This window comes from Leucoraja erinacea, chromosome 2, assembly GCF_028641065.1.
Source record: "Leucoraja erinacea ecotype New England chromosome 2, Leri_hhj_1, whole genome shotgun sequence".
In the NCBI taxonomy this organism is placed as follows: Eukaryota; Metazoa; Chordata; class Chondrichthyes; order Rajiformes; family Rajidae; genus Leucoraja; species Leucoraja erinaceus.
In genome coordinates, this window is record NC_073378.1 from 34,964,029 (window position 1) to 34,987,688 (window position 23,660).

The 23,660-nt window shown below is 45.6% G+C and overlaps 1 protein-coding gene across 1 annotated transcript in view; it reads left to right on the forward strand.

Moving 5' to 3' along the window:
• The window catches only part of cdkal1 (CDK5 regulatory subunit associated protein 1-like 1), a 555,783-nt gene that overhangs the window by 282,877 nt on the left and 249,246 nt on the right, over positions 1–23,660 (forward strand). Inside the window, exon 10 of the mRNA XM_055654805.1 lies at positions 19,241–19,386. Within this exon, the coding sequence (XP_055510780.1) occupies positions 19,241–19,386 (146 nt within the window). The remainder of the gene's footprint in view (positions 1–19,240; positions 19,387–23,660) is intronic.

Sequence of the window (23,660 nt, forward strand, 5' to 3'; positions counted from 1 at the left end):
TATGTTTTTTTTAATAAGGCTGGCTGGCAGGTATCCATTTTTGCATACTTCCTTGTTAAATGTTCCATTCATTTTAAGCCAAGCCTGGGGTGGAAGATTGCAACCTTCACGTGGTCCGCCCTGTTTCGATTAATGCAATCAACCCGGCATACACAATCAAATAAGATCAAATAGAACAAGTTGCCCTACAACTTTAGGCTGTGCACGCCATACGCACAAAGAAGAAGTAAGCCAAGCCTCCAATATGTTTGCATATTTAAAAATAATAATTATAGTGAATTAAGAAATGTAATTTTTGGGGAGCGTTACACTATTGAGTTGCATCATGCAGTTATGAATGTTATAAGATTAGTGGCAAATCATGGCCTTTTGTGACCATTTTATTTCCACTTTCACCCAGACCTCTCAGAATAAAAAGGTTCTCCGAATGATGACAGCAGTGCATAATTACTGCTTGCTGCATTTCCATCTGTAATCTCCATTAATAGATATTTACAGTAAAACTATGAGAATGCAAGACACTATTATTTGGGAAATGGGATTGCATTACAGTCGGAAAACCCCCCCTCGCCCCCAGAGTTATTTCAAACACCTAACGTGACCTCACTTGGTATTTTATTTCACAGGGAAACTAGAACATAGAAAAGTACAGCACAGAAAACAGGCCCTTTGGCCCTCCTTGTCTATGCCGAACATGATGCCACGACCATCTCTTATCCGCATGCACTTTACACATATGTGTAGGAAAGAACTGCAGATGCTGGTTTAAATCAAAGGTAGACACAAAATGCGAGACTAACTTAGCGGTTCAGGCAGCATCTCTGGAGAGAAGGAATGGGTGACGTTTTGGCTCGAGACCTCCGAAATGTCACTCATTCCTTCTCCAAAGATGCTGCCTGTCACGCTGAGTTACTCCAGGATTTTGTGTCTACCTGCACTTTAAACATATTTCTCTATTCCGTGCAAATTCTTGCACCTTTACAAACGTCCCTTAAATGCCACTATTGTATCTGTCTCAACCACCACCTCTGGCAATGTGTTCCAGGCACTTACCACCCTCTGTGTAAAGGAGCTAGCTCTGCACATCTGCTTTAAACCTCCCCTCTCACCTTAAAGCTATGCCTTCCAGCATTTGATATTTCCACCCTGGGGGAAAAAGGTTCTGACTGTCTACATTATCCCATGCCTCTCATAATTTTAAACACTTCTATCAGGTCTCCACTCAATCTCTGGCATTCTAGAGATAACAATCTAAATCTGTCCAACCTCTTTCTGTAGCTAAAACCCCCTTAATCCAGGCATCATTCTGGTAAACGTCCTCTGCACCCTCTCCAAAGCCTCCAAATCCCTCCTGCAGTGGGGTGTTCAAAACTACATGCAATGCTGTAAATGCAGTCTAAAGGGCCTGTCCCACGAGCATGCGACCTGCATGCGGCAAGCGTGACCAAACCGGAAGCTGGGGTCGCGCGGAGGTCGCGCGGAGGTCGAGTGATCCCTATACAGGGCCGGTCCCACCAGCATGCGCCTGCATGCGGTAAGCGCGACCAAACCGGAAGCGGGGGTCAAGTGAGTGACGTGAAGTTCGTGCGAAGTCCGCACGCGACGTACGGCGTCAAAACGCTGCAAACACCGCGTTGAGGCGGTGCGTACGGCGTCGAGGCGGCTGCGGGCCGGTAGGCCGTTGCCGCGCGGAATTTTTGAACACAGTCAATTTTTCGGAGCCCCGCGCGATGTCAGGACCATCTCCGCACAACTCCATACGGCTCCAGCGATCGAGGTGGGACCGGCCCTGCGAGGCCGTACGGCTCAAGCGACCACGTTAGGTCGCGCTTGCCGCATGGAGTCGCATGCTCGTGGGACAGGCCCTTAACTAACGTTCCGAACTAAAGCTGCATCATAACCGCCTGATCCTGTACTCAATGTCCCAATCAATGATGGCAAACATACCATATGCCTTCTTTACCACTATCTACTTTCAGGGAGTTATGACGGACCTCATGACACAATGCTGTTGAGGGCTTTTCCATGAATTATATATTTCCCCCAACAATTGACCTCTCAAGGTCCAACACCTCACACTTCCTTAGATTAAACTCTGTCTGCAATTTCTCTGCCCATTTCTGTAGCTGATCTATATCCCACTAAACACTTTGACAGTCTTCCTCACAGTCCGCAACCCCAAGACTTACACACCAACCCGTCTACATTTAGAATGTTTGGTAATATGGTTAAAAAAATTCCCACAATTTCAACGTCTTCCATTATAAATGATGAAATCAACATTATGATGAAAAGCCTCAAGGTTAAAATTGTGGGAATGGCACTTTGTGGAATAAAATAAAGATGGAGGGTACATGAGGGTACAGTCTGGGAGATGTTGTGGTAGTTCAGTTATTCGAGAGTGTTTTATTGTCGTATGTGCAAAACGGAACAACAAAATTCTTAACTTCAGCAGCTGCACAACAGGTTTGTGAATGCAATACTCAAAAGATAATATAATAAAAGAAGTTAAAAAAGTTCAAAAACAAAAACAAAACATAGCCTAACCCATGCAGTTTGTCATTTGTAGTTTAGTTGGATTTTGTAGTATTTAATAGCCTGATGGATGTTGGGAAGACATTGCTCCTGAGCATGTATGTTACAGTTTTCAGGCTCCTATACCTTCTTGCCGATGGCAGGAGTGAAATGTGAGCGTGCCCAGGGTGGTATGAGTCCTTGATGATATTGGCTGCCTTTTTGAAACAGCGCCTCTTGTAGATCCCTTCGATGTCGGGGAGGTCAGTAACCGTGATGGGAGTGTTCACCACTTTTTATGATCTTCATCCGAAGATCTTCATTAGATCATAAGTGGTAGGAGCACAATTAGACCATTCGGCCCATCAAGTCTACTCCGCCATTCAATCATGGCTGATCCATCTCTTCCCTCCTAACCCCATTCTCCTGCCTTCTCCCCATAACCTCTGAAACACATACTAATCAAGAATCTATCTATCTCTGCCTTAAAAATATCCAATGACTTAGCCTCCAAAGCCTTCTGTATCAATAAATTCCGCAGATTCACCATTCTTACACTTGATCTTAATTCACCCTGCGGGAGTTTGATGAACTTTGCTGTGATTTATAACAACACTTGTTTCATCTAGTGCCCTCATAATGATTAGATATTTAGGTGTCGGCAAGCGTGTAAAATCCCGGTGTGTAAGTAGATTTTCAAGGTTCTACACCAGAAGCATCACTGTGTTTATTTGTAAGCCTTATCAAACTATAGGTTCTGTCACTTGATTGGCCTGTCCTCCAACATCAATCCTAATCCACATACTCAATACCATCATTACTCCTCCCCCAAGTCCCATCTCCCCAACCCTCTCCCCCGCGTCCCCCTGTCTCTCCTCCCCGCCAACCCGGTTTTGGGTTTACTTCATCAACACTTGGTATATCTTTATTGCTACTCTGCAACTTTGGAGTGACACATACAGGGGTCCTGGTGTGTAATTGCTTCTTGTATCAGTCAATTATATTTCTGAGGAAAAGGCACAAAAGTCATAAGTGGTAGGAGCAGAATTAGGCCATTCTTACACCATCAAGTCTACTTCACACCATGAACATGGCTGATTTATAATAACACTTGTTTCATCTAGTGCCCTCATAATGATTAGATATTTAGGTGTCGGCAAGCGTGTAAAATCCCGGTGTGTAAGTAGATTTTCAAGGTTCTACACCAGAAGCATCACTGTGTTTATTTGTAAGCCTTATCAAACTATAGGTTCTGTCACTTGATTGGCCTGTCCTCCAACATCAATCCTAATCCACATACTTAATACCATCATTACTCCTCCCCCAAGTCCCATCTCCCCAACCCTCTCCCCCGCGTCCCCCTGTCTCTCCTCCCCGCCAACCCGGTTTTGGGTTTACTTCATCAACACTTGGTATATCTTTATTGCTACTCTGCAACTTTGGAGTGACACATACAGGGGTCTTTGGTGTAATTGCTTCTTGTATCAGTTAACAATTTATATTTCTGAGGAAAGGCACAAAAGTCATAAGTGGTAGGAGCAGAATTAGGCCATTCGATCCATCAAGTCTACTTCACCATTCAATCGTGGCTGATCTATCTCTCCCGTGTATCCCTATTCTCCTGCCTTCTCCCCATAACCTCTGACACCCATACTAATCAAGAATCTATCTATCTCTGCCTTGAAAATATCCACTGACTGACATCCACAGCCACAGAATTCCACAGATTCACCACTCTTACACTTGATCTTAGTTACAGCAAGTCAGGCAGCGATTCTGTAGAACATGGACAGGTGACATATGATAAGCATTTAACAGCACTGGGCCTGTACTTGCTGGAGTTTAGAAGGTTGAAGGGGGACCTCATTGAAACTTGCAGAATAATGAAAGGCAGTAGAAAGAGTGGATGTGGAAAGAATGGTGGGAGAGTCTACGACCAGGGGTCATAGCCTCAGAATTAATGGACGCTCTCTTAGAAAGGAGGTGAGGAGCAACTTCTTTAGTCAGAGGGTAGTTAATCTGTGGAACTCATTGCCACAGATGGCTGTGGAGGCCAAGTTAGTGGATATTTATATGGCAGAGATAGACAAACTCTTGATTAGAACGGGTGTCAAGGGTTATGGGGAGCAAACAGGAAAATGGGATGAGAAGGCAGAGATCAGCCATGGATGAATGGCGGAGTAGACTCGATGGGCCGAATGGCCTAATTCTACTCCTATAACTTGTGAACTTGTACAATTGTAAATCGTCCCTAGGATGATTAGCCATGTCGATGATCAACCATGATCACATTGAATGGTGGTGCTGGCTCGAAGGGCTGAATGGCCTACTCCTGCACCTAGTGTCTATTGATCGTGTTAATGTGTGGAGATCACTGGTCTCTGTAGACTAATCATGAATCTCAATCTGCGTCTTAAAAATATAATTAGGATACAAGCGGCTTGAGCTTGGTATTGTGAGGCCATTTGCAGTCAAATACAAGACTGATAACACCCTCAAAAGAGTATTTAAAAATTCATAGCATAAGCACACCAATAGACAACTAAAGGATAATGCAAATCCTTTGATCATCGTAATAGATTATTTTTTGTTTTGACACTAAGCCTAACTTTATTCCCTTCGCAGTGACAACTGTGCTGTATTCTCTTCAATCTTCCAGGATATTATCTTTTTTTTTTTTTTTTTTCGCCAGTATGGATAATTTGTCCTTTCTTCCATATGTTTCTGTTTTGTAAGCCTTATTAGCAGTCGCTTTTGAAAACAAAGGAATAGATTTTGACTTTTAATAAATAAAAAATAGAGTTTCTGAATTTTAATAGCCTTTGTCGGTCATATCTAGAGATACTTTTGAGTCTCCCTTGACGCACATTATACTCACACAGCCTGTGCACGGCTAATCTTAAGGATGGTTAACTCATATGGCCAATATCTGTCAAATTAAACGTGATCATTCATCCCAATAAACCTTTCAATCATGACCAAACAAGCTCTGCAGATAACCAGTTAAATAACTCAAAAGCATTTAGCTGTGTCACTCGTAAGGATGGAGTAACCATGACAAACCATCACCAGGCCCGCATAAAATGGATGTCGTAAGATCGTAAGTGATAGGGATAGAATTAGGCTATTCGGCCCATCAAGCCTACTCCGCCATTCAATCATGGCTGATCTATCTCTCCCTCCTAACCCCATTCTCTTAAGTACTTAAGGAAGTGGCTCTAGAAATCGTGGACGCATTGGTGGTAATTTTCCAATGTTCTCTAGATTCAGGATCAGTTCCTGTGGATTGGAGGGTAGCTAATGTTATCCCACTTTTTAAGAAAGGCAGGAGAGAGAAAACAGGTAATTATAGCCTGACATCGGTGGTGGGGAAGATGCTGGATTCAATCATAAAAGATGAAGTAGCGGCACATTTGGATAGCAGTAACAGGATCGATCCGAGCCAGCATGGATGTACGAAGGGGAAATCATGCTTGACTAATCTTCTGTAATTTTTCGAGGATGTAACTAGGAAAATGGACAAGGGAGAGCCTGTGGATGTAATGTACCTAGACTTTCAGAAAGCATTTGATAAGGTCCTGCATAGGAGATTAGTGGGCAAAATTAGGGCACTTGGTATTGAGGGTAGAGTGCTGACATGGGTAGAAAATTGGTTGGCAGACAGGAAAAAAAGAGTAGGGATTAACGGGTCCCTTTCAGAATGACAGGCAGTGATTAGTCAGGTACCGCAAGGCTCGGTGCTGGGACTGCAGCTGTTTACAATATACATCAATGATTTAGATGAAGGGATTCAAAGTAACATTAGTAAATTTGCAGATTATACAGAGCTGGGTGGCAGTGTGAACTGTGAGGAGGATGCTATGAGAATGCAGGGTGATTTGGACAGGTTGGATAAGTGGGCAGATGCACGGCAGATGCAGTTTAATGTGGATAAATGGTAGGTTATCCACTTTGGTAGCAAAAACAGGAAGGCATATTATTATCTAAATGGTGTCAAGTTGGGCAAAGAGGTAGTACAGCGGGATCTGGGGATCCTTGTTCATCAGTCAACATCAGTTCCAACAGCTTCTCAGCAAGTCTGGTGGGGACTATCGTGTTGAAGACTGAACTGAAGTCGATGAACAGCATCCTCACATAGACCCCCTTCTGGCTGTCAAGGTGAGAGAGAGCGGTGTTCAGAACCTTGGAGATCATATCATACGTGGATCTGTTCAGACGGTATGCGAACTGCAGTGGGTCCATGTTAGAACATAGAAACATAAAATTAGGTGCAGGAGTAGGCCATTCGGCCCTTCGAGCCTGCACCTCCATTCAATATGATCATGGCTGATCATCCAACTCAGCATCCTGTACCGGCCTTCTCTCCATACCCCCTGATCCCTCTAGCCCCAAGGGCCACATCTAACTCCCTCTTAAATATAGCCAATAAACTGGCCTCAACTACTTTCTGTGGCAGAGAGTTCCAGAGATTCACCACTCTCTGTGTGAAAAAAAAAATTCTCATCTCGGTTCTAAAAGACTTCCCCCGTATCCTTAAACTGTGACCCCTTGTTCTGGACTTCCCCAACATCGGGAACAATCTTCTTGCATCAAGCCTGTCCAACCCCTTAAGAATTCTGTAAGTTTCTATAAGATCCCCCCTCAATCTTCAAAATTCTAGCGAGTACAATCCGAGTCTATCCAGTCTTTCTTTATATGAAAGTCCTGACATCCCAGGAATCAGTCTGGTGAATCTTCTCTGTACTCCCTCTATGGCAATATTGTCTTTCCTCAGATTAGGAGACCAAAACTGTACGCAATACTCCAGGTGTGGTCTCACCAAGACCCTGTACAACTTCAGTAGAAAATCCCTGCTCCTATTCTCAAATCCTTTTGCTATGAATGCCAACATACCATTCGCTTTCACAACTGCCTGCTGCACCTCCATGCCTACTTTCAATGACTGGTGTACCATGACACCCAGGTCTCGTTGCATCTCCCTTTTTCCTAATCGATCACCATTCAGATAATAGTCTACTTTCCCGTTCTTGCCACCAAAGTGGATAACCCCACATTTATCCACATTATACTGCAAGGGAGGAAGTTGCTAGGGAGGAAGGCGCAGATGTGGTTCTTGATCAGCCTCTCGAGGCATTTCATGACCACCGAGGTGAGGGCACCAGTTGGTAGTCATTCAAGCAAGCTGGAGAGCTAGATAGGGCTCTTAAAGATAGCGGAGTCAGGGGATATGGGGAGAAGGCAGGAACGGGGTACTGTTTGGGGATGATCAGCCATGATCACATTGAATGGCAGTGCTGACTCGAAGGGCCGAATGGCCTACTCCTGCACCTATTGTCCATTGTCTATTGATGTTTGTGCCCTTGCTCTGTGCCAGTTATTATCTTCATAAGTGACAGGAGCAGAATTAGGCCATTCTATCCAATCATGGCTGATCTATCTTTCCGTCGCAACCTCATTCTCCTGCCTTCTCCCCATAACCCCTGACTCCCATACTAATCAAGAATCTATCTATCTCTACCTTAAAAATATCCATTGACTTGGCCTCCACAGTCTTCTGTGGCAATGAATTCCACAGATTAACCACCCTCTGACTACAGAATTGCTGGAATAATGTGATGCATGGCTGCCGGGCTGTGTGAAATGTCAAGTATTAAATTGGGTCTGATTTGAAAAATAGTTCGGAAAGCCGTAAGCTAGAAATAAATGCAAACTTATTTTTATAATCATTGAAAACTTAGTTTGGGGATTTAAAGAATCAAAGTAGTAGTGTAGCTGTGCAAGTCAATATTTCTCCCTAAATTGACACCAGATCTAACAATGCTTTCTGTGCATTAATATTAATGTGCTCAATATCACCCTCACTGTGAGATATAGATTCTTGTAGGAACTTATACAAACACTGAGCATGTGATCTAAGCCTAATTCTGTCATTGCCTGACATCTTATCATGATTGCTTGCAACAGTGTAGCATTCAAGATCTGTCAACTGCTGGAAATGTGAATCATTTCTATCCTGTTCTAACTATCCCCAATCATCCCCCTTCCTCATGGGCCTGTCGCACTTAGGCAACTTTTTAGGCGACTGCAGAAGACTATGCAGTCGCCACATGTTCGCGGGTGGTTGCCGGGGAGTCGCCTTCATGGTCGTGAGGAGTTCCTGCATTCTGGGAACTAGTCGCGACCTCGTTATGGTCGCAACAAATTTGTCAATACATTGAAAAATTAGTGGCAACTAGAATGAAGCCACCATGGAGAGTAGCGAGAATTCTCGTGTCGTAGGTGGGTCGCCAGGAGGTCCTAGTGGGTCGCCAGGAGTCGAAGGTTCTCGTAGGTTGTACCTGGTGCTGACCGGTGAATTTCATTGGCTCATTGGGGGAAAATAACTAGTAGAGCTTTACTAGCACAAAAAGCATTAGTTATTTGAATGTGATCAGGACTCCCACATCCAAGACTGTTATTCAAATGAGCACACACACGCACGCACGCATGCGCCTGGGGCCAGGGAAAGCGGGGGAGCGCTGTCTGAAATACACACCCACGATGAACAGGAAGCTAAAAGACAGTGGCACAGTGTATGGTAAATTCTTTAGAGAACGCCGAGGGGGGGGGGGACGAGTAAAGGGGAGAAGGGGGGGAGACACTTTTAAGAAGCCAGACGCCTTTTTATAAAGTTTAGGCGGGCATTTAACATTACCGGTCGGTTTTCCTTAATTCTGAAAACTCCAATGAGTCGATTTGAATGCCCGGTCAGCAAAGGAGATTGCCTACGGCTACCTCGACTGCCTATAACTAAATAACGACCCCACTCCACTGCACCACGAGTTTAAAAGAACCATGCCGACCACTTTTTACTCGCGGAAAATTTTTCAGCATGTTGAAAAATTTTCCTCGACCAAACTGAGGCCGCAAGTATGCGGAAACTTCCCTCGAGCATGAAGGAGAGTTACAGTGACCTCCTCGGACTTCCTAGGACCATGTGTCGACCATGCTGCGAGTTTGAGTCGAGTGCAAACTCTTCTAAACTCGCAAATTAGGTCGCCGCAGTGGGACAGGCCCTTTAATTACAGTGATTCATTTTTATGCCTACTATATTCTGTTCTGCTGAAGCAAAGCAAGAATTTCATTGTCCTATCTGGGACACGTGACAATAAACTCTCTTGAATATTAAATCTTGAGAAAGGTAAAAGCAAAATATCAAGTTCTGGGCAATAGCATGATGGCGCAGTTGTGGTATTGTGACCTTACAGTGCCAGAGACCCAGGTTTGATCCTGACAACGGTGCATGTGCCCTTGGCCTGTGTGGGTTTTCTGCGGGTGCTACGGTTTCCTCCCACACTCCAAAGACGTACAGGTTTGTAGGTTAATTGACTTGGTATAGTTGTAAATTGTGTTTGTAGTTTAGCGTTTGTCCGTGGGGTCAGCACAAACTCGGTGGACCAAAAGGCCTGTTTCTGCGCTGTGTCGCTAAACTAAACCTAAACTAAAAGCTCAAAAAATGCTTCTGACAAGAGAGTGCTAAATCATATCTTTTGGACATTGAATGGAATTATCTTTGCTGTCCTTTCCAACCCCCTTGCCCCCACAACAGTCAAGATCCTACATCACTCAATATCACCATCAATCACCATCCTAACTGGCCCAACCACAAGCAAATTGTGGTTGCAAGCTATCAGAGGCCACATATTCAGTGGGAATAATTTTTGTCCCAGTTAACCCCTTTCTTTCTAAATCCTCAAGGCAAGCGTCAACTTTGCATTTGTGCATTCCAAGTATCTAATAAAATGACATGTTGAGTAATACACAGGGAGCTCCAAAGTCATATCTGGTTGCTCTGTATCAACCAGGCCTTGACATGGCCTCCTCTCCACCCGCCCCCTCCCCAACTCAGAACCACGAGGTGGCGCCTTAATTGCTGCCTCGCCAGCAGCCTGTCTCGTCCTTTTCTCTCTGTTGTTTTTTAGTATGTGTTAAATGTATGTTTTAGTGTTTAGATTTGTATTATGGGGGGGGGGGGGGGGGGGGGGGGGGGTAAACCTTTTTTGATCTCTTACCTCAACGAGGATGCAATTTGTTTCCTTATCGTATCTCCGTCCGCATTGCGGCCTAACATCGAGGAGCTAGCAGTCTCTTGCTGGAGATTGAATTTGGGAACTCCAACCGCGGGAGCCTGCGGACTTTAACATCGTGGCACTCTAGCTGTCCCTCGACTTCGGGAGCTTCAGGCCGCAGGAGCTTCGACCGCCTCAATTGCGGGAGCTTTGACAGCCCCAACGTGGGGACTATGATCGTCAGCTGCAGGAGCTTCGATCACCCCAACTGTGGATGGTTCGACTGCCCTGACCGTGGGAGAATAAAGAGTGACGAAGATTAAACTTTGTTGCCTTCCATCACAGTGAGGAATGTGGGGAATCCGCTGTGGTGGATGTTTATGTTAACTTTTATGTAGTGGTGTGTCTTGTTGCTCTTTCTGGTATGACTGTATGGTAAATCGTATTTCACTGCACCTTAAATGGTACACGTGACAATAAAATACCTTTGAACCTTTGAATCCCCCTCCTCAAAGAAGGGTCCCGACCCAAAATGTCACTTATCCATGTCCTCCAGAGATGCTGTCTGACCTGCTTGTGTTACTCCAGCACATTGTTATCTTCTGGTTGTTCATGGTTCTTCTCAGACTGTATACATGCATTATGATCCATACATATATCATATTACTAGACTAAGTGGGACCCGTTGGGTCCCAGCATCACACGGGTAGGGCTGGTCCCCCAACGCAATATTCCATGTCTCCACCAATTCCAATATTGCTCGCCAGTGGGGGGGGGGGCGGATCTTTCTGTTGCGCTAGTATGGGTGTTGTGGGCCGAAGGTACTGGTTTCCAGAGGGGTAGTATAGACATTGTGGGTGGAATGGATTCTTGGGCTGGCAGCTCAGTCACTGAGGCCTGGCAGTACAGTCACTCGGACCTGGCAGGCTGGCAGCTGAAAAACTGCCAGAAATTCTGCCCAAAACAGGTGACAGACTGTGAGAGAGAAGGGGGAGAGGGTGGACTGAATGGATTATTGGGCTGGCAGTTCAGTCACACATGGCCGGTGGGCTGACAGTTCACTTACTCACGGCTCGTGGGCTGGCAGTGCAGTCACTCACACCTGGTACGCTGGGAGTTCACTCATTCACCCCTCCTCCCCCCCCCCTCCCCCCCCCCCCCCCCCCCCCCCCCCCCCCCCCCACCCTCTGCTCCTTGTCATTCACACCCACACACCCACACATTCACACACACGGCCACATTCACACACACACACACACACACACACACACACACACACACACACACACACACACACACACACACACACACACACACACACACACACACACACACACACACACACACACACACACACACACACACACACACACACACACACACACACACACACACACACACTCACACTCACACACACTCATCCAATACTAAAATGCCAAGTAACTTCAGAACGTGTTGAATATACAGTGAGTAAAATTAATGTTTAAAGCCTCCTGTGGTGCTGAAGCAAAAACATGCTTTAAATAAAGTCCAACAAATACACTCACCAGACACGGAGCATTTTAGAACCACATTAAGGGCACTCACCGTGGAGTAGACGTGCGTTCAGTGTTATTCACAGCTCAGAGAGCCGTGACCCTCTTGCTTCCTCTATCTCGCAAAGAATGAGTGAGGCATGACACTTCCGGGTTTTATAGTCCCTCCCCCCTTCCGCCAGCAGGGGCACCAGAGAGTGGCAAAACATTTTTAAACATTAATATCTCTCTGATTTTTCATCGATAGGAAAAATCCTCCGCACCCGTAAGGCGGAGGGGGCCTGCGAGCGAGGTGACCAAAAATGACGGCCGTAGGTGGTGGCGTTCTGTCGGAAATGGCAGCACAGTGGGCCAAAAGCGGTCAAGAACAGAGATTTAGTAATATAGATACTGTGACATAATACTACCTTACCTATATTATGCTGTTACTACTTAAACCTTCACTAATTTACAAGTTTAACATACATTCTGTTTTGAAAGTCTCTTTGATCTTTGGAATTCCACTGGTGCTGTTTGCATCAATTCTGGGGATGTGTGGGTTTTCAGTTCCATTCTGAATCAGCTCCTCTTCAAAAATGGTGCCACAGGCTACAACACAATATTCAAATCTAAATCTTCCTCGGTATTCACATGGATGTCTCATTCTGTGATCAAAGGATCAACGTGAACCTTTCTGCATCACTCACCCGTACTTGATTGATTGAAATATCATTGTGCCCATGGTGTTAAACCCGTCTCACGGTGCGAGTTGACACACGAGGTACCCCGTTAAAACTCGTGGTAATAACGTACGATTAACGTAGCTGTAATGTCAGAACTCGTGAACGCAACTTAGAGACTCGTGGCGCTAACGGCAGGTACCCGTGAAACTTGTCAACTCTTGAAAAAAATCAAACATGTTTAAAGTTTTCCTCGAGTCAAATTTACTCTTGTGGTTAAGAATTGAAACATTTTAACTCGTTGTAAGACGTAGTGGCCCGTGCGTTTACCTTAATGTATCGTGAGTCTACCGTGGGAACTCTTTAACTCAGCGGGCAGGCAGCAGTTGATTGTCGCTCCCTTCAGTTTCCCTGGGGGTCGGGACGGGACTGGAGTTGGGAGGGAAAGGTGAGGGGGGGGAGTCGGTGGGGGTGGAGGAGAGAGGGTGGAGAGTGGAGGGAGAGGAGGGGGAGACAGATGGGTGTGTCTTCATTTACTGGCAAGGGGTGCCTGTCACTGAAACAGGCAGGTGAGATTTCACATCCACCTTGTGTGTGTGTCTCTCTCTCTCTCTCCCTCCCTCTCACACAGGCTTAGGGACTCTGCCTCTGTGAGTGTACGTCTCTTTCTCCCCCTCTCCCACACACAGTAAGACCGAGGTACCGTGCTCAGTCCGTCTGTGTCTCCCACATATACAGTAAAACTCTGCTTTGTGTGTGTATATACGTCTCCCCTCATTTATCTCTTTCTCCCCCTCACCTCTCTCTTTCTCCCCCCACACACAATAAGACCGATGTATTCTGCTTAGTCTCTCTTCCCTCCCACACACACACACAGATAGACCTAGGTCCTGTCTCTCTCTAGTGTCTCTCTCTCCCCTACCCACACACAGAGACAGAGGTACACACTGCCCATTGTGTGTCTGTGTCTGCCTCTGTCTCTCTCCCACACACACAGTTAAAGGTACTCCACGCTGCCTGTGTGTGTGTGTGTGTCTCTCGCTCTCTCTCTCTCTGTCCCACCCCCCACACCCACACACAGTCAGTCAGTCAGAGGAATTCCACACTGTGTGTGTGTGTGCGCGCCTCTGACAGAGTGAGGTACTCCCCCGGCAGTCTCTCCGCAGCCACTCCACAGGCAGGGTGCATCTGCCACCCTCATGCTGGGTGCATCTGCCACCCTCCGGTGGCGGGCTCCATGCACAGCTGTTTAACCTAACCCCCCCCCCCTCCAGTTGATTGTTGCTCCCTCCAGTTTCCCAGGAGGTCGGGACGGGACTGGAGTTGGGAGGGAAAGGTGGGGGAGTGATGGGTAGGTTAGGTGAGCAGGAGAGTGGGGTTGTTTGCAGTTGCAGAGGGAGGGGGCCAGGGCGGTACAGTTCCCAGTCTCAGCTCCTGTTCCACCGAGCGTGTGGACGTGGACGGGTGGCTTGGTTGACATCCGTCCACATTCAAAGATTTCATCTCCCGTCTCCCCGCAGTGTGTAGACATGGCAGTAAATACAATTAAAACATATCAAACCTGTGTGTTTCAAACAAATCATAAGCATAACTGCTCTGGTACTGGATGGTGCGCTTTTTCCCTTTGTAGGTCACATTAATAGATGCGACCGCGCTGAATTCTATCTTTAACTCAAAGCCGCAGGATGGAGATGTCTTCTTTAACACTGTTGCATATTAAAACAGACCTTCATTCAGGATTGGCTCAAGAGTAACTCGGGAGACGAACTTGGAACATCGCAGAAATGACAAGTAAACGGCAAACTTGTCATACCCGTGGGAACTCGGTTAAACTCTTGATCATACACTTGGATTCTCGTACACAACCACGAGTCTTTCACTCGGGGTACCTCGTGGGTCAGCTCGCACCGTGAGACAGGGCTTTCACAGAGTCCATGCCGCCCAACGGTCGATCACCCGTTCACACTAGTGTGATATCCCACTTACGCATCCACTCCACTTCGGGATGTGGGAGGAAACCCGAGAAGAAACCTACACGGTCATAGGAAGAATGTGCAAACTCCATGCAGACCGCACTTGAGGTCAGAATCGAACCCGAGTCTCTGGCGCTGTGAAGCTGCAACTCTACCAGCTGCGCCACTGTGCAACTCTTACACACAAGATAATTCTCGGGACCATAGAACTCCATATCCTTTCCAGTATGCATGGTATCCCTTTTTGCCATCTCCATCTGTCTAGTTCTATCAGTAAATGAACTTGATCCTTTTCTGTGTCTCGACCCGAAATGTCACCCATTTCTTCTCTCCAGAGATGCTGCCTGTTGCGCTGAGTTGCTGCAGCTTTTTGTGTCTATCTTCTGATCCTTTTAAAGCACTTTGTTTCAACTACCTAATATCCTGCATTTTCTCTGCATGAATATTTCTCTAGGACGTATCCGACAGCATTGATCTTCAGTTCTAAAGAAAATCTGTTAATCAAGACTTCCTTCATGACTTGCTTCAGTGCCTCTTCCACTGTGTGTACTAATCTATCAGTTTGAGAATGGATGATAACGAGATATGAAGCAATTTGATCCCATTTCATTTCACAAATTGTTTGAATTGAATTGTGAGCCATTTTCCAAAGTAATCCCTCGGGAGATCAAATGAGAGGGTTTTTAAAGTGCATTCTGTATGACACCCATTTGCTTTACCACGATGTGTTTTAAATGGATGTCCACCAGCTCAGGGAAGATATTTGTAAGGACATATTCGCAAGGTTTTGGATTGCTACTCTATGATCTTGACGCTGCATGATCTGAGGCCAAGAGATGAGGCCAAGAGATTTACTGGCTCTTCCAAGTGCAGCCAATAATTTTCCTCAGCACTTAATTGTTTTTCTAAGTGAGCCTACGAGCTCGACACGGGGACTGTAGGCAGACAATTCTATTTTAGCTGAAAAGCCTGTTGAACGGTGGCGTGGAGGTAGAGTTCCTGCCATACAGCATCAGAGACCTGGGTTCGATTCTGACAACGGGTGCTTGTCTGTACCGAGTTTGTACGTTCTCCCCGTGACCTGTGTGGGTTTGCTCCAGCATCTCCTGTTTCCTCCCACACTTCAGGTTTGTCGTCTAATTGGCTTGGTATAATTGTAAATTGTCTTTAGTGTGTGTAGGATAGCGTTAGTGTGCGGGGATCACTGGTCGGCACGGACTCGGTGTCCATGCTGTATCTCGAAACTAAACTAAACTTGTTACAGGTTGCGTACGGAGTAGTTAGTTTGGCACAGCGGCATAGCTGGTAGAACAGCTGCCTTAGAGACCCGGGTTCAATCCTCACCTCGGGTATGTTTGTGTGGAGTTTGCATGTTCTCCCTGTGACGGCATGGGTTTCCTCAGGTGCTCTGGTTTCCTCTCACATCCAGTTTTGTTCCTCTAAACTAAACTAAACTAAACAAAGGTGCATTATAGCCAGTCACGCCATGTTCCCAAGGCTTGACATTTGTCAACATTACAGATGGTTCAGAGTTATTACCACTGCCCAGTCCATCATCGGCTCTGACCTCCCCACCATCGAAGGGATCTATCGCAGTCGCTGCCTCAAAAAGGCAGCCAACATCATCAAGGACCCACCCATCCTGGCCACGCACTCATCTCTCCGCTACCATCGGGCAGAAGATACAGGAGCTTGAAATCTGGAACATCTAGGTTCAGGAACAGCTTCCTCCCCACAGCCATCAGGCTATTAAACTCGCCAACAAACAGACTCTGAACTGTAACAGCCTATTGCACTTTATCTGTTTATTTATGTGTATATTGAACTGAACTGTTCTGTATTTTTGCTTATAATATTCTGTTGTGCTGCAGCAAGCAAGAATTTCATTGTCCTGTTGGGACACATGACAATAAACTCTCTTGACTTGACTTGACTTACCTTCCATGGAGCAGGACATTGTTTATACTTCCTACTTGCCTGTCTGCTAAATCTCTTCTCACCGTGATTTGGACTCTTTGATGATGCCGGTTCTGATTAGTTGCTTTTTTTTGGGGGTGCAGGCAGGAGAATGGGGTGAAGAGGGAAAGATATTTCTACCACAACAGGGCTAACTCTGCTCCTATAATTTATGCACATGAAAAATTTGAGCCGATGTAAGAAAGAATCTCTAAATGTCCAAAATATAATTGAAGTATACATAAGGTGATGGATCCAACTACTGTTTTTGCACGTTATTGATTAAGGTTGGAGCCATCGGTCTATCCTTAATCGGACTTTACTAAACGTTATCTTGCACCAATCGTTATTCATTTTATCATCTCACTGTACACTGTGGACAGGCCTGTTGTAATGTTATAGTATTTCTGTTGACTAGATAGCGCATAACCAAAAAAACAAAAAAGCTTTGCACTGTACAGCTGCTCCTCAACCTACGATGGGGTTACATTCCGCTAAAACCTTCGTAAATAGAAAATATCGTACGTCGAAAACGCATTTAATACAATTTGATCACGTGACCGGACGTGAGTTGCGGCTCGCTGCTATCGCCCAGCGTTTGCACCATCGTAAAGTCGAGATATCGTAAGTCGAAGCATCATAAATCGGGGAGCATCTGTACCTCGCTACACATGACACTAAACTAAACAGGTCAGCTAATGAACAATTTAAATTTTTAAAAAGCGCCATTGATATTCATAGAAACATAGAAACATAGAAATTAGGAGCAGGAGTAGGCCATTCGGCCCTTCGAGCCTGCACCGCCATTCAATATGATCATGGCTGATCATCCAACTCAGTATCCCGTACCTGCCTTCTCTCCATACCCCCTGATCCCCTTAGCCACAAGGGCCACATCTAACTCCCTCTTAAATATAGCCAATGGACTGTCCTCAACTACCCTCTGTGGCAGAGAGTTCCAGAGATTCACCACTCTCTGTGTGAAAAAAGTTCTTCTCATCTCGGTTTTAAAGGATTTCCCCCTTATCCTTAAGCTGTGACCCCTTGTCCTGGACTTCCCCAATATCGGGAACAATCTTCCTGCATCTAGCCTGTCCAACCTCTTAAGAATTTTGTAAATTTCTATAAGATCCCCTCTCAATCTCCTAAATTCTAAAGAGTATAAACCAAGTCTATCCAGTCTTTCTTCATAAGACAGTCCTGACATCCCAGGAATCAGTCTGGTGAACCTTCTCTGCACTCCCTCTATGGCAATAATGTCCTTCCTCAGATTTGGAGACCAAAAACTGTGTGAAATACTCCAGGTGTGGTCTCACCAAGACCCTGTACAACTGCAGTAGAACCTCCCTGCTCCTATACTCAAATCCTTTTGCAATGAAAGCTAGCATACCATTCGCTTTCTTTACTGCCTGCTGCACCTGCATGCCTACCTTCAATGACTGGTGTACCATGACACCCAGGTCTCGTTGGATCTCCCCCTTTCCCAATCGGCCACCATTTAGATAATAGTCTGCTTTCCCGTTTTTGCCACCAAAATGGATAACCTCACATTCAGATATTCAGAATGACATTGCTGAGGAAAATGCTCTGTTTAAATGCATTTCAAATTCAAATTTCAAATTTCAAATTTATTTTGTCACATACATACAGGTGTAGTGAAATTCTTTTTGCCATGCAGCACATTAAAAAAGAATACAACATGACAGTAATAGATAGTTTCAACATCAAAACATCCCCCCACAATGGTTGCCATTGTGGGGAAAGGCACAAAGTCCAGTCCCATCCCCATGTCCACCCATAGTCGGGCCTCCTTACTCGAGACCGTGGCTTCCGGAGCCGACGGGGCCGCGCCGACTGGAGCTCAACTGGCGATCTCATCAGGAGATCCCAGGCTCCCGATGGAAAGTTCAGCGCCGCCGCCCGCAGCCGCTCCACAGACCCACAATGGCGCTCCAACGCTGCACCGCCGTCCTCCGACCCGCAGCTCCGCCGCCGCCGATGCCGAGCTGGTACCGCTGCCGCCGGTGCCGCCGCCGCTGCTAAGCTGATGCCGCCGCCGCTGCTGAGCCGGTACCGCCACCGATGCCGAAGCTCCAGGCGGTCCCCTCAGGAGACGCCGCTCCAGGCCCGCTGGTAGGCCGCGGGGACGGGTCGAAGCTGCAGCCCGGAGAAAAGCTGCATCTCCGACCAGGTAGGGACCCTGAAAATTAGTTTCCCCCTCCCCCACACACAAAATCGCTAGAACTCCTCAAAACAAAACACTAAACTAACTAAAAATAGAAAAAGAGATGAAAAAAACCAGACAGCTGCAGGCTAGGCAGCCATACCCCCTACAGGACGGCTCCATAACAAACATAATTATTATCTATTCCTGTATTTTTATTTTAGCCTGATAATTTAATATCGATTTGCTATCAAATGTCATTTTGATCTTCTTTCCTATCGGCATCGCTCAAGGTAAACGATTTTTAAACCGTCTTAAGTGGTGTTTTGTCCATTGAAGAGATACTTTTTTGATCTGGTACTGATGGATTATTTTATTTCTTTTTTTGCAGGAAATGGCAAAAATCCTCCTTCATCCCAGGGTGTATTCCTTTCTTCATGTGCCAGTTCAAACTGGATCAGATAGTGTGCTCATGGACATGAAACGAGAGTACTGCATAGCCGACTTTAAACAAGTGGCAGACTTCTTGAGGGACAGGTAGGTAACTTTGAATGCAGTTAATTTTCAACAGTAGTACTTCAAAGTCAAGTACGGGTTCTGTATATCACCACTACATCATGTATAAAGATTAAATAACGTGAATAAAACGATTAATGTGGTTTTTAACCACTCCTTGGTGTTATTTCTGTGCCTTTGCATGATCGCCATTGTGTTTCAAAATACTTGTGTAAATACTAGAGCGCACACTATTTGGAATGACTAAGCCGTATTGTATATTTGAAGTTCGCTCTTCAGCTGCTGTTTCTATTCCTGTGGTTTCACTCCAGCTGGCCCTTCTTAATTATGAGCTGAAACGTTTCCAAGTGAATTGAGTGAATCGACAATTTTACTGCAATTTTAGGTATAATACTTGCGCGGTCACTGCTTTCAACAACCTCTATTTCGTTATGCTGCCTAAACATTACATGTTTTTGCAAATATCTATCTCCGAACCTTCCCTGCTCAGAAGGGAACATTATCATCCCAGTCTCTGCACGTAATCACTCTCCCTCGTCTCCAGAAGAGTCAGTCTCTTCTCCATGTACTCTCAAGCCATCAGGTTTTTTCCAAAGTGCGGTGTTCAGAACTGGACCAAATGATACCATCTGGGACAGAGCTTTTAGTTAGCATAACCTACTGCATTATGTTTGTTTTGAATTTTTATTCATGATACTTCATCCTTTGGCCACGACTTTGTTAACGTTGTCCTGATTTAAAGATTTGTACAAATGAACTCTATTCAACACTCACTTACACTTCCCATCTCTCTCTCTCTCTCGCACATTTTACATAGGTACATAGACAATAGGTGCAGGAGTAGGCCATTCAGCCCTTCGAGCCAGCACCGCCATTCAATGTGATCATGGCTGATCACCCACAAGCAGTACCCCTTTCCTGCCTTCTCCCCATATCCCTTGATTCCACTAGCCCTAAGAGCTCTATCTAACTCTCTTTTGAATGCATCCAGTGAATTGGCCTCCACTGCCTTCTGAGGCAGAGAATTCCACAAATTAACAACTCTCTGTGGGAAAATGTTTTTCCTCATCTCAGTTCTAAATGGCCTACCCCTTATTCTTCAACAGTGGCCCCGAGTTCTTGACTCCCCCAACATCTTCTTCCTCTTCTTCACAGGCCCAACTCTCCCTCTCCCTCTCCTTCCTTCTCCTTCTCCCTTCTCCCTCTCCCTCTCCCTCTCCCTCTCTGTCTCTGTCTCTGTCTCTGTCTCTGTCTCCCCCCCCCCCCCCCCCCCCCCCCCCCCCTCTCACTCTCTCTCTGGCATCAAACTGGGTGCAGTTCAATTCATTGAGCTGGGTAGTTAATGCTTTGATTGCTGCAGAAACAGGGAACCAATAAAAAAAAGTTTGGCTCCATGAATTGTTCAGTCTTTTACAAGCCCAAGCCAAAGGAGGGGTCGGCAACTTATGACCCACGGGCCGGATGCGGCCCGTAACCCGAAATCATCCGGCCCGCAGGTCCAATTAGTTTTCGCGACCTGGGAACTGCAGCTAGTCCCGGGGACGCAAGCTGACCTGAGCGCTACAGCCAGTCCCGGGGCAGGCGAGGGATCTGGGAACTGCAGAAAACTACTTGAAAAACACGTGAATACTAATGCCAAAAACAACACCAAGTGTCACACCATGGCGATAGATGTGGCCCGCCACCCGTTCCAAAACATGGGTCATGGCCCCTAGGCAGAACAAGGTTGCCGACTCTTGTGTTGAACACAGGGCCACCTTCAGCTGAAAGATGTCTTTCAGGAAATGGTAAAACACATAAAGAGAGTGACTCACGTGTAATGGATGAGTCAGTGCAAGTAAATACAATGGAAGCAAAGAAGTGCAAACAGTCCCAACACCTGCCAAAGCCTCACATCTTTTATGCTGAAGAGGTTTAAGTTCGTCTGATATTTGGAACATTTCAACACCTCTTAAAATTGCTAAAAATCATTTTTTTAAGAAATTGATTAAAAACAAACTATTGAAGAATAATAAATCAATTGCAATAAATCAAACTTAAATTAAATTAAACTCCATTCAACAAATAATTCCATCATTCAGCTGGTCTGATCTTACAGCAGGCTCTCTATTTCCACAATGTCCGCGCCTATGCGGGCCTCGTTATTTGGACTTTGTCAATGCACCTCTGCTGGTTCAAGTCAACCCTCTGTTGAAATGAATTTTCCATTCAATTTTAAATCTAGTCATAAAGCAGATGGGATCTCTGGAGAGAAGGAATGGGCGACGTTTCGGGTCGATACCCTTCTTCAGACTGAGAGTCAGGGGAGAAGGAGACACAGAGATAAGGAAGGGTGAAGTGTGTGAAAACGAGACTCTCCCTCTCCCCTGATTCAGTCTGAAGAAGGGTCTCGACCCGAAACGTCACCCATTCCATCTCTCCAGCGATGTTGCATATCCCGCTGAGTTACTCCAGCATTTTGTGTCTATCTTCGGTGTAAACCAGCATCCTTCCTACACACAGTTCCTTCCTACACACAAAGAAGTTGGGATTTGTGTTGTGGGTTGTTACTTGTCCTCTGTAACCCCTCAAGGTTGCGGGGAGATCTGATACTGTAGACTTAACCGATACAGACCGGTAACAGGCTCTTTGACCCACTGAGTCTGTGCTGACCAGTGATCACCCTGCACTCTAGCACTAGTTGTCTACACAGGGGAGAATTTACAATTTTACCGAAGCCAATTAACCTAAGATGTCCCAAGATAGACACAAAATGCTGGAGAAACTTTGCGGGACAGGCAGCATCTCTGGAGAGGAACGGGTAGCGTTTTGCTTCCAGACCCTTCTTCAGACTGAGAGTCAGGAGAGAGGGTGTCTAGAGACATAGACGGGTAGGGTCCGAAAACGACAAATCAAAATGGATGGTGATGAGGAAATGTAGAATGGTTCATTGTTAGCCTACAAACCTGTACATCTTAGGAGTGTGGGAGGAAACCGGGGCAGCCGGAGAAAGCCCACACAGGTCACGGGGAGAACGGTCATGCAGACAGCACCAAGAGTCAGGATCGAACCCAGGTCTCTCGCGCTGTAAGGCAACAACTCTACCGCTATGCACCCCGAATAGAAGTATATAAAATGATGAGAGGCATAGATAGATAGGGTAGACAGTCAGAATCTTTTCCTCAAGACGGAAAAATAAAATACTAGAGGACGTAGCTTTACAGTGAAAGGGGCAAAGTTTAAAGGAGAGTTGCAGGGCATGTTTTGTCCACATAGGGGAGGTGAGTGCGTGGAACACACTGTCAAGGATGGCGGTTGAAACAGATACGTTAGTGGCATTTAAAAGACTGTTGGATTGGCAGGGAATGGAGGGATCTGGATTATGTACAGGTAGATGAGTGCTAATCTTGGCATCATGTTGGGCACTGGTAATGTGGGCTGAAAGGCCTGTTGTTGTGCTGTTCTATGTTACTTTGAAAGTTGAAATAAATTGTTACTGTTGCCTGGAAATCTGTTGTGTGGCGGGTACACCACATAGCTGAATTCATGGGAAATGCATTGATTGTGAAGTCCATGATTTTCTATCGTATGTGATAACCTAACACAAGGTGCTCCCCTCAAATGGATATCTATATTACTAAAAGTCTTATCTTGACCACTTCCTGTTGTTCTGTATATTGATTTTAGAAATAACGCTGCCACTAACAGCTGTGATTTTTGGCCATCTTACTCAGTCCCCCTCCGCTGCGCAGGACGAGGATTTTTCCCATCGATGAAAAATAAAAGAGTTATTAGTTTTTTTTTAAAATGTTGAGATTTTCTCTCCTGAAGGCCCTTCCGGAGGGACTATAAAACCCGGAAATGTTGAGTGCCTCAGTCAGTCTCTGCAAGATGGGGGAAGCGAGAGGGTCACGTCTCTCAATCTGAGCTGTGAATAACTCTGAACACATGTCTACTAAACTGAGTGGTTTTACTGACCTGTCAGTGCCCTTAATGTGGTTTGAAAATATAGTTTGGAAATGCTAAAGCTGTGTTGCCTTTGGTTTGGAAATGCTCAAGCAGTGTTGCCTTTGGTTTGGAAATGCGACAGCTGTGTTGCCTGGCCTAATTAAAGTTGCCTTACCTAATTAAAGTTGCGTTGCCTAATTAAAGTTGCCATGCCTAATTAATGTTGCCTTGCCTAATTAATGTTGCCGTGCCTAATTAAAGTTGCCTTGCCTTCTATATAATTAAAAGTCTAATCTTGACCACTTCATGTTTGCGCTTTATATTGTTTTAGAAAAACCGCTACCACATACGGCTGTGATTTTTGGCCA